General features: G+C 40.1%; 1 protein-coding gene across 1 annotated transcript in view; it reads right to left on the reverse strand.

Annotated features, from left to right (window-relative positions):
* Positions 1–4,012: 4,012 nt before the first annotated feature.
* AK5 (adenylate kinase 5) overlaps positions 4,013–12,069 on the reverse strand; it is a 127,381-nt gene continuing 119,324 nt past the window's right edge. The window contains exons 12-13 of the mRNA XM_056843991.1: positions 8,140–8,331; positions 4,013–4,314 (exon numbers count right to left, since the gene is read on the reverse strand). Of these exons, the coding sequence (XP_056699969.1) occupies positions 4,204–4,314; positions 8,140–8,331 (303 nt within the window). The 3' untranslated portion in view covers positions 4,013–4,203. The remainder of the gene's footprint in view (positions 4,315–8,139; positions 8,332–12,069) is intronic.

Consider the following 12,069-nt stretch of genomic DNA (forward strand, 5'->3'; position numbering starts at 1 on the left):
GAGGTTTTAATGGTGAGGTTTTACTTTCACCACGTTAGTCATTATTTAGGTGGTGAATCTAAAGAGAGGAGTTTAAAAAAAAACAGTGTGGCTAGAAATGAAATCACACATTAAAGATAGTTCCAAAGGTGGTAAAGAACTTGGCTATTAGGAGATACAGAAATGATGAAGTACTTACATTAAAACAGTTTAGTAGTTTGCAGTTTTGTTGTGAAATAGTTTTCAGCACAGAAACTGACTTTTTTAGGCAAGATTTTAACCGACGACAGTGTTTGCTTCTAGGTCGTATTAAAACAATCACTGTCCCTGTGATGGTCGGTAACAGGCCTGTATTAAATTGGAGCTGCTTAATCACATTGACACTTCTTTTTCTTTCTTTTCCTTTTCACCACAACAAACTTTTATTTACCAACAGTCAAGCACTACAGGAGGCAATGGTGGCATTGCTCCTTACCCAGCTCATGGTGTGTGAATATTATAAAATTGTCACGCAGATATATTTTTAAATGTAATGTTATATAAGATGACCATGTGATGTGTACAAAAATATGGTGAAAAGTGCCAGTGGTAGTAACTGTGTAAAGTCTCTAATAACCCAAATTAACTCTGATAAAGGAAAATACACAGCCTTCTGCCTCTGTATATGGAGTTGGTGATACAGCTCATCAAAGAAAACTGCCTAATATAAATCATATATGGTAATAATTTTCCTCTTTTGTAGTATGCACAAGATCCATGAGAGATTGTATTTTTATTACTATTTAAACAAGTGATTAAATTTAGCCTGAGCAGTGAGCAAGGGTTCACATGCATTCTTTTATACTGCTGGATTTTGTTGTGCATCATTTAAAACATTTTGTATGTTTCTTCTTATCTGTGTATACCGTATGTTCTTAAATAATGTTCAATTGTCAGGAGAACTGTGAGAAATAAACTATGTGGATACAGTCTGTTTATATATAGAATGCTTACTGTGGCTTTTTTCTGAGGAGGTTTGACTTTTGAACCAAAATTAAAAAGGAGAGTAACAATTCGTTCATAAGACTAGTAAGCGCCTGATCCTGTTGGGGCTCAGTGTGTCCTTGTGATCGGTCTCTTGCTCTGTTTGCTCACCCTCTTCCAGGATTAGTCTCCAATACGTTGATCCTATCACATCTGCCCAATTCACACATCTACCCAGTTCACAACCCCAAGTATGCTCCAAAATGCAGATGGAATTCTTGTGTGCATGGTGCTCCATTCACTTTGGAGGGACTGGATTGTACACCTAGAACAATCTTAATGTAGAGCTGCTTCCTATACTGAAATGACTGGGGCAGCTCTCGGGATTGCATGTCAGGGCTATTCATGTCTCTAAGAAATCACTGGATCACAGCAATTTCATGGAAGGGCATATAGCTGAAATCAATAAAACTTCCATGTAATCTGTTCATGATCATGGTGTGAGTTTCCTTGTATTCTTTTTTACAAATGCTGTCCTGCCCAACTCCCAGACAAAAGGAATTTTGGTATGCTTTGCTAGCCTAAAAATAGCAATGAATAAGAAGCTTTGAAATATCTGTGATATATTTTTAGTTAATATATCATTATGACATGTATTACTTGTGATTTCAAAAATGCTGATTATTCTCACTGTAATAGATTTCCATTTGCTTAAACAAAAACTTGAATTTTCAGAATAACTTAGTCTAACAAAGAATTGGCTGGTGCATTGATAGCTTTAATTTTAGTTTATAATCGCAGTGTTAATTTTCACAGTGTTCGTTCAGGTGAAATCACTTTTTGTTAGAGGAGTTTAAGCATTTTTTAATATATTGGGTAGATGATGCAGTACTATTTCTATGACTGAGCAGTATAATACATCGTCTGTAAGCATATCTCATTCTTTGAGAAATTTAATAAACCAAAAAAATATACAATGTAAAAGAATACACCTGATGTATTTCACGTTTCTCTTTTATGAAAGCAAAACAAAATTGCTTGGGGGAAGCAAAATCACTATTATGCAAATAAAAATATTTTTTCATCTTACTGTTAAGCGTCAATTAAAAATGGCTATTAGAGACATAAATCTATTTTTGTGGACTTAGAAAGGAATCAGAAGTAAGCATAATGTGAAAACAAGCCCTACAAACACACCTGGTGTGAGATTATTTTCTCTGGGAATATGTAAAGGGGGGATGGGAATAGAGCTGGTGCTCCGTAGTAAGTATTCCAGTGATATATTCCCCATTCCCATAATTCTTTACATTATGAGGGTTATATCATTCTGTTGTGTTTGTGTGACATCATCACATTTGTGAAATTGGTGGGATGAGGTTTGCTTTAAAAGCCCCCACAGTTTGAGCTATCTCCAAAAGCATGGTAGCTAATCAGTTTGTGGCCTTTGAATGCCATAGTCCTAGATAGGATATTTAGATAGGGTTGCATAGACACACCTTTCCTACTCACAGTTATAGCAGCCCAGCAATGGACCCACTCAAGCAATATTAGAGAAGATGGGCTGCTTAATATTGTGTGCTCCAACTATCCTAATAAATGTTTGACATTGCTTTAATAGGAACTGTCTACAGATTTGTTGCTACCTGAAAAATACCTGCCAAATCTCATATATGTTAAATGATATGAAACTGTTAGAAAGTGTTGGGCCATCTTGGGATCATTTCTCCAAACTTTAGGGAAGAAACTAGAACAGCTCTTCATGTGTTTAAAACCACTTCAGCATGTCTGGATTATTCATATAGCTACACTGCAGTCTCCAGAACATTTCATTAGTTTAAAAACGGAGTCTTTCACAGAAACTGAAGCACAGAAGCATTCACAAATGCAGAAAGATATAATATCAGTGTTTTCCAGTAGATAGCTAATGAGCTGCTTACAGTGCAAATTTCAAGCATGCTGCAAAAACAGAAAAGCTTAATGCTTTTATTGTGCTTAAGACAATATTAAAAGTATGGAGTAAAAATTACCAGCCTTTGTATTAGTACATACGTTTATTTGTATTACATTTTCATTACAAGAAAAGTACCCTGAAAAATACAAATCTTCCTCATGTGCTCATTGATTAATGCAACCATTGACAAAGATCAATCATGCAAGCCGCAATGGTGGGTGGTCCAGGAGGAAAATGGTCACTTTCTAAGAACACCAATATTCTTTGTATGCAGAGCATACTCAGTATACATAAGCCCTCAATATTTTGGTTGGCTTGATGCAAGTAAAATGATTTTCATGAGCATTTGTGCAAAAAAGTATGGAAATGTGGATTGTTAAATACAGATGATTCAAATTAAACAATATCTTTCACACTTTTAACTTATATTTAATATCAGGCAATGAGAAATAACCTCTTAAGATGCAAAATTGACATTTACAATTGTCATGTTACTTGTCAAATATATAATAACCAACATACAAATTGATTACATTCCTCCCTTTAGAATGTGTGGCAGTTAGATATTTAGCATGTTTTTTAAACACTCAGATATGACCATAATTAGCATGTGTTGCCATAGTTTAGGGACACCAGCAATATTTGGGATTGAATTTTTAACAAGCAAACAACTATTCCTATCCCATATAGTATTTCAAATTAAGACTCATCCTGACCATAAATGTGTAGAACGTTTGTACACAGTTTAAAGGGCAATAGCAACAGGTCTGGTTTCATATGTGCTATTAATTTCTTCACAGTCAATCTATTTGTAACATATTTATGTTGCTTTTCTGAGAATTGTTGAACTGTCACTGCTTTGTGTCAATGACTATGCTGTCATGGCAGGCATGTTCCACCAATGAGATAAAATGGAAGAAAACACTATTTTTCAAGCGCTATGAATAAAGAGCAAGCTTAAAGAGCCTCAAAATTGAATTATTTGTTTGCAGAAACCACTGCAGTGTTATTTCTGCTGATGGGCAGTAGACTTAGGAGCTCGATGCTGGCTGGGTAGTATTGTCTGGTGATACTGAAGAACAAAGACACAATTCATACCAATAAGAGCTGCTGTTTTTACCCTGTGAGAAGTGCAAACTGCATATCAGCATACGATACGTGTGCAGTTACTGTACCGTACAAATTAAATATTTTTTTCAATGTTTACAACATGCACTAATTCCAGATACCTTTCAAGTTAGCAGCTATTGCTTCAAGCAGTGTTTTTCAAGGACCCTTGTGTTGAGTGTGTGTGTGAGAGAGAACTGCAGTTACTGTGTGTGGAGTGAAAGAGATGATGCTGTTTCTTCCTGCTTCAGAAAAATGTTGACTGAGGAACATGCTTCAAGGAAAACTTCTTCTGGTGTCCCTTCTGCATTTATCTATTAAAAAGAAATATTCAGAGTTAGAAATTTACACTTCAAAAAAGGGGAGGGCTTTCTGATCATCTAGTATAGTCTTTCTATAATTTGCCAGGTTATGAGCCCATTCCTGAGGGGGGGGGAAAGCTCTTTAGGAGCTGATGTGACCCCGCACTGGCACCACCTTATTACGGAATAAGGTGGCATCATGCCGGCGTCCGGGCACCACCAGCCCCCGCCCCCAGTGCAGCCATGCCGGCATGGCTTTCCCAGAAGGGAAAGCTCAGCTCACATGAGGGGGGCGTTCCTGGGGGAGGAGCTGCTGTTAGATAGCTTATTCACCCTTTTCGCTCCGGGAACACCTCCTCATGCTGAGGCTATCTTTTTTGGTGGTGCAGCCCCGCTGAAGGCAATGGGGGATTTCCCCCCTTGTTTTTTATTTTTGAAACTTCTTTTTTTGCCTCCACTGTGGCCAAGAAGCCTTTGAGAAGGCAGCATGGCTGCGCTGCTCCCAACCATTGTGAAACTGCCCCCCCTTTCAGGAGTGGGCTGCCAGTATGGTTCCTATGTTAAGGTAACTGGATTCAGGGCTGAAATCAAATTGCAGGCTCACTAGATGTGCAGAAAAATACAGTGGGAAAAGTGCAGACTGCAACTTTGTCCTGGGCACTGACTTCAATTCTGAAAGTGCTCACTTGCAACATCTGTAAAATTCCAGGGTGAGAAATGTATTTGGCATGCTGACACAAGCCTAATGGGTAAGCAGAAGCAACAGGAGTCAACTAGGCAACTAGGAGCATTGAGGCCTGGAGAAAAGGCGGCATTCAGGATACCGCTCATTAAAAAGGGTGCCATATTCTGCCTATATGGCAGTTGTCAGTAAGTGGACTCTATATAAACTATGTCTACCATACGCTTCTCTGACGACTGGAGATATGTAATGGGGTAGATATATAGATCCCTATTTCGGTCCCTCCCCAGCTTTGTGAAAATGGTTTACACATTAAGAGTTGCTGACTAGTGATGTTCTTCCATGACATTTTTTCTTAATCCCTGTGAGATTTTTCTCTCTCTAGATTTTTTTCTGGCTCCACTTTTCATAAAACAAGTTAAGTGATGATTCTGTAAACATTAAGATGAAAACTATGGGGTGATTTTGTCTCATGTCTGTATGAGAGGGTTTATTGGTCAGAAACCTTTTCACTTTTCCCTGCTTAATACTTTGAAGTATGAAATATTGCACCTTTGATGTACTGAAAAGGTCTTGCAATATGAGGATGCTTTGATTTTCATGCTTTTGGTTTTCTGAGCAGCTTGTACATAAACCAGTCATAGTTGCCTCCCATTTACTTGTTTGAAGTGCTCTGATTATGTGACCTAAGGATTTCAAAGCATCATACCATAGCTTTTTTTAAAAAAAAAAAAAACATCTCTTGGCTTCGATTTTTATATTTATGCATTCATTCAGAGGATAGTCTGCAAAGTGGGTATTGCTTATGTCCTCTTCCATTGGTCACTACATTTAGTTAAATGGAATAAAGTTTATTGTGTATATTCAATATTTGGCCAATATCTGGTGGGGGAAAGGATATCCTTTTAAAACATGCTAAAATGGAAGCTTATTTTTGAAAGTTTAAAATCTATCATTTTAGCCTTTCAAGAATAAAACATTGTAGAATCCTTTCTTTCATTTCTGATTTTGCCATTTCTTTTGTCCAGTTAACTAGAAGTCGGTTTGCTCATCCTGAATTTAAGTGTCTGTGCTGTTCACATATACTTTTCCTAAACAGAATATTTGGAAAGCACAAAAACCATGTAGATTATTGCATGTATTGTTTCATGTTATGCTGCACTAGTGGGCCAGGAGACAAAGAACTACCACAAGTACAGTGGGATTTTCTGGCTACCTTTCCATTGCAGCCCCCTCCTCCATGCTTCTCCAAAAGCTGCTCCTGAGGATTAGGTAACTGTAGTGTTCTGTGTCTGGGCTATAGACCACAATTGGTAACTTCCCCATGCCTGTGCAGAAGAACTTTGTACACGGGGTAATTTGGCCAAGGGTTTCATGCTACTTTTCATTGCATTTTTTAATTTACTATTTTATATGCCATCTTTCTCCCCAATGGAGACCCAACGCAACTTACATCATTCTCCTTTCCTCCATTTTACCTTCACAACAACTCTGTGGGGTAGGTTAGGCTGAGAGAGTGTGACTTGCCCAAGGTCACTCAGCAAACTTCCTTGGGCCCATAACACTCTGCACTCTCCTGAGGCTTATTTTCTCAACCACAGTCATAGTCTGAGGTGAAATATCCTTGTCTATCTTTTGTTTCAAATGGAGTTTTGACAACAAGTTAAATCCCTGGGAACATATCCACACATCACATTGGCTACATTCAGATGTCTCCGCACTAGTGCAGTTTGTTTGTTTGTTTTCGTACTTCTAACCCTCCCTCGGCCAGGCTTGCATGCTCCCCTCTCTTCCCGTGCTCTCTAGTTCACCAAGCGTAACTGAAAAAAGCATTTGGTCCAATTTGCTGTGATGTCTAAATGCAAGTTTACTATCAGTCAATCCCAGTTTATTTACCACAGACGCAAAATAAGTAAACTCCTAGTTTACAATCCAGATTTGTGGGGAGTACGTGAGCTCCAGTTTACTGAGGTCCCGGCATTGGATGTTGACAAACTGGACTTTGATCAAATCAGGAAGTCTTCAATCAAGCTCTGTGTGAAAGAGCAGCAAGCAGGTGGGAGGACAGAGGGCAAGTATACGACCAAGGTAAGAAGCTGTGTTAAAGCCCCATTGTACAATTTGCTGGGACATCTAGATACATTTGTTGGATTACAAGCCTGCTACTTGCTTATTCTGACTAGCAGGTGTCAAATTATGCCTTAAAAGTTGAGTAAGTCTCTTATAGCTTTATCCATGAGCTTTATCCTTCAGTGTTACTCCTCTGAAGATGCCTGCCACAGCTGCTGGCGAAACGTCAGGAAAGAAAATACCAAGACCACGGTTACAGCCCGGATAACCTACAAGAAGCAATGAACTCTGACCGTGAAAGCCTTCGACAATATTTTTTTTTACCCTGTTAATAGCTATAAAACTAACATGGACCAATTTTGTTCTAACATCTACAAAAATGCATGGAGCAGCTATGCTTCATCCTTTTATAGCTGGATTTCTGTAGGGCTGTAACACATTTGCGACCTCTGAAATGCAGGGCTGTATCAAGAACAATATTCAAAATTAAGAGTTCTGGTTAAAGCCAAGTTGTAAGCTAATGACTTTCTGCATTACCATTCAAAGCTGCTGATTATTACTGGTACCTAACAGTTTTCCATTCAACAATGTAGAACCATGGCTAAAAATTCTTCTGTAGAAATAGTTAAATGTGGCACTTCGTCATTTTGAGCCAAATTTTAATTTGGGATGTTCTCCATACAGTAAAAAGTTAATTCTTACTATTTTTTCACACCTTCAAATCTAAATGCCTTGGTATTTCTGCTTGGTATTTGTGCAGATGGAGACATATGTGAACATCTTCAAGCAAGAACTCTTGTCTGCATTCTGATATAGTGGACTTTACGGTCAGCCCTGGTTAGTAGACGGGAGACCACCAAGGAATACCAAGGTTGCTGTGCAGAGGAAGGCACTGGCAAACCACCTCTGTTAGTCTCCTGCCGTGAAAACCCCAAAAAGGGGTCGCCATAAGTTGGCTGCGACATGAGGGCACTTTACACACACACGACACAAATATACCTCCTCAAAGTATTCATAGACAATTTGGTTTACCTTTACATTAATGGGATGAAAGAACAGAAGTCCAACATGGCAGGACAATTTACCTTAAATACTGGAATTTTGTTTTCATAATATGCAATCACAGGCTCAGTTGACTGGTAGTAATTTTCAGTACTCTTCATGATGACTTCAGCATTGTCCACGAGGCACTGGTTGATTTGACTTTGTTTCAGAAGACGACTGCTCATTGTCTTAGAGGAACAGTCCATGCAGAGCACCAGGGATGGCTCTCCAATCTGAACAAGTGAAAGAGAAACATAGATCAGGTTCCATTCCTAAGGATTCTCCCCTTTGAGTGCTTTTCTCTGAATACAAGAACTCCACAGAGGATGCTCCTGGGTGTATCTTTTCTTAGTCCACAATGTGTCAATGGGTATATATAAATGCTTCATTAGGATTGGTGAGTGGCAGTGTGTAGTACACTCTCAAATAAAGGAAGACCATGTTAAACTTAATAAAGAAATGTTACCCCCTGTATAAAGACTTAGGTATTCGGAAGGTATCCTCCTTATTTCAGTTCCCCCTTCTCCTGTGCTTTGTTGTGGTTCACCTAGACAAACCTGGCTTAGTGATATGAAGAAAAGTCATGGAATGTCTAGGTATTTCCTATTCAAAAAAACCTTTGCCAAGACTTGCCGTCCCCTGTTCAAGTGTTCACTCGGAACAAGTCAGTGGTCTACCACTGTTGGCCCCCTAACTGCCACAGCAACCTGGTACACCACTGAGGTGTAGAGGGCCAAGGCTATCATGAGAAACAGGGCACTGCTCCACTAAGATGAACCAAGATTCCAGGGCTCTGGACTTCATCTTTGTGACCTGTGTAAAACCTTAGAAGCTTTCAGGCAGTGATAGGTCGTTTACATTTCCCTGGCCTCAGGGTATGAAAGGCTGAGAACAATAGGGAGTAACCAGCCTCCCTTGCATACTGAATGAAGCGCTCGAATAGACACCTGGCACTGATAGGGAGAACCTTTAATCCCATCAGCAATCAGGCTATTCAGAAAGTTCTGGCTAGCCCTTTTGCCTAACTCATATACCCTCCTGCCTCATCCTGCATGCAGATGAGATTGTCAGCCATCTTCACTCCCACCCTCCCTGGGAAACTTTTCAGACATCTACATACATTTGAAAATCGATACTAAAGTAATCACCAGCCATTAATCAAGCCAGTATAGGTATTCTGAAACATCCCGACATGACCTCATACCCATCATAGCCTTTGTACACAGTACTGGAAGAGTAATTAGAATCTTTGTCCCTGACAAATCTTTTGTTTGTCAGTTACATCATGCAGCGTCAGGACTCATTTTTACTATAAGTATTGGCCCTCCCACCATTCATTGTGTGTGGTGTGTGTGTTTTTCTGGATCTGATACCCAACCCTTACTTTCATGTAAGGTCCTTTTATTTCAGAGAGATGCTGGCTCATTTCTATATTGTCTAGCTCAGGGGTGTCAAACTCAATTGTTACGAGGACTGGATATGACATGTCACTTGTTTGGCGCCAGCCCATATCGAGTGTGTGTGTGTGTGGGGGGCTGCCTTGGCTGGCTCGCAGGTCGGATAAGAGCTCTCAAAGGGCCAGATCAAGCCCGCAGGCCTTATGTTTGACACCCCTGGTCTAGCTCTTGACTGATAGTAGCTGCAGGAAGCAAATTACACTATGTTGAAAAATCACGTGTCTTTCTGGGCTTAGTTCAAGGTAATGGTTCCTGCCTGTAAAGCCACAAATGATCTAGGTTTGGGATAACTGCAAGAGCCTGTTTCCATATGAATCTCCCTGTACATGGAATCATCTCTAGAGCTACTGTTCTGTATTATTCTAGCATCAGAGGCAAAACTGCAAGCCACACAAAATTGCATCAAGGTTACTTATTATATTCGGGTCCCAGAGTGTGTATGATGCAGTAGTTTACTGTAGACTTGAGGGATGATTCAGACATGATTTAGTGTGCATGGATCCTTTGCAAAAACATTTCTATACGTTGGCCACATACCAACATCAAAAGTGTCCTAAATCCTACTGAGATCATTGGGCTTTCAGCAGAGTAAGGACATTTGGGAACATCTTTACCAGCAATAGAGCACCTAGGTTGAGGATCTGTTTCCATTCCTGTTTACAGGTATAAAAGCCTGGGTCTTGCTAGAATAAGAAATGTCAAATTTCCAGAAATGTCCCTCCCTAGGCTTTTACAGGGGGAAAAACGGAAATTGGGTGGAGACTGAAATATATGCCATACTTATTGTCCTATCAAACCTAAACTAATTTTACTGCTTTAATAACATAAAATGCATCGTTCACAACTTAGCATATAAAATTGCAATATTTGACATTTATGAAATTTAAAAGTTATGTGGCTTAATTTTCTACAAGCAAAGCTGCATTTATACTTAATACTTGAGAGAAAACTGCAAGCTGATGCACCCTCTTCTGTCTTAGCAATGTGCTATCTGGTTAGAGAGAGCTAAGTCCTCAATGAAATAGAAAACTTCTATTTTTGTAAGTCACTTTGGATTGCTGTTGGGGAGACAAGCAGAATAGAATATACATTAATAAATTTATTTACCTGTATATTTGGGTTACGGCCATTGTATAATATTGGTGTGACTTGCTAACAGATTTATTATAGGACAAATGTAGAAACTGGCTCTGAATTACACCTGTTGGTAAGTCAGATACAAGCACTACTAATTCATACTATTTTTCTTGGCACTGCATATGCAGGAATGACTCTTGCCTGCAAACATTAAACTTCTGAATCAGCCGTAAGGCAATCCCTCATTAAACAGAATGCAGCATTACACAGAAGACGTTAATTAAATTCATTGCATGCACAAGGAGGCACTAGAGTACCAAAAATTGGACATGTTGAGCTCTGCATCATTATTTTGCCATTGCTTCATTGTTTTGATTTACACCCCACTCCAGTCTCCTGAATGGCCTGTAATTGTGTAAGCTGAGAACTTGTTAAATCTTTGCAACATTTTAAAAATTAGTTGCATCATAATGTAGAGGAAAATTAGTAAAATTTATAAGTATTGATTCCTTCCAGAATATGGGTATGGGCTTTGTAGTAGTATTTAAGTTAGAAGCACGTTTAGGGAGCAAATTCAATTAAGGTACCCACTTTCCTTCCTGGATTTTCTCTGTTTAGGGTGACAATATGGTTTTCTGTAAGATGATGACTCAGTATCTATGACTTCAGTGGGTCTAAGCACAGGAAAACCCAAGCAATAGGCTGTAATCAAAGATCAATATTTTCTGCTGTGAAAAGCTTCCTCTGGCACCCTTAGCAGAAGGAAACCTTGGAATCCAACCCAGGTGCTCCTCCGCTTTGTGCAAACTACTATACCCGTGTTGGCGAACCTATGGCATGGGTGCCCGAGTTGGCACGTCGAGCCCTCTCTGTGGGCACACGTGAGAGCCATCACGTCTGCCTTGGAGTGGCTTGCTGCGGTTGCGTGAGAGGGACGGGAGCACGGCAGCAACGTCCGCCCCCTCCTGAGCCTCCCGTCCTGCGCTTCCGGGGCTCCAAAAGGCCGCAGCTCAGCTGTTTGTTGGCTCCCACTTGCCTCTCCAGCTCTGCCCCGCCCGTCTCCACCTCGGACGGGTGAGGCTGTGGAGAAAACCAGGAACTTAAAGGGGGGAGAGAAGAGGCACCCACGTGCATTCTCCTCTTTCCAAAAAAGCTCCAAGACAAGGTTCAGATTGGCCCAACCCCTCTTGCTGGGGGTTGGCAGAAACTTTCCAATTTCCCCGAGGAAGCTGAATCGAAGGACAGAAGCCTCAATGGTTGCGATCCCCCCCTCCGACGCTTTCCCTGCGGCTCTGGGCCATTCCCAGAACAGCGGTACACATGTGTCCCCCTCCAGACAGAGAAACTATGGGCCATTTATGCTTGGGAGCTTTTGCCTTGGATTTGTTGCTCTGTAGATGCACATTTTCTTTGGCCACACCACTTAACTCACACAGA

The sequence above is a fragment of the Euleptes europaea genome, chromosome 2, assembly GCF_029931775.1.
Source record: "Euleptes europaea isolate rEulEur1 chromosome 2, rEulEur1.hap1, whole genome shotgun sequence".
NCBI lineage: Eukaryota > Metazoa > Chordata > Lepidosauria > Squamata > Sphaerodactylidae > Euleptes > Euleptes europaea.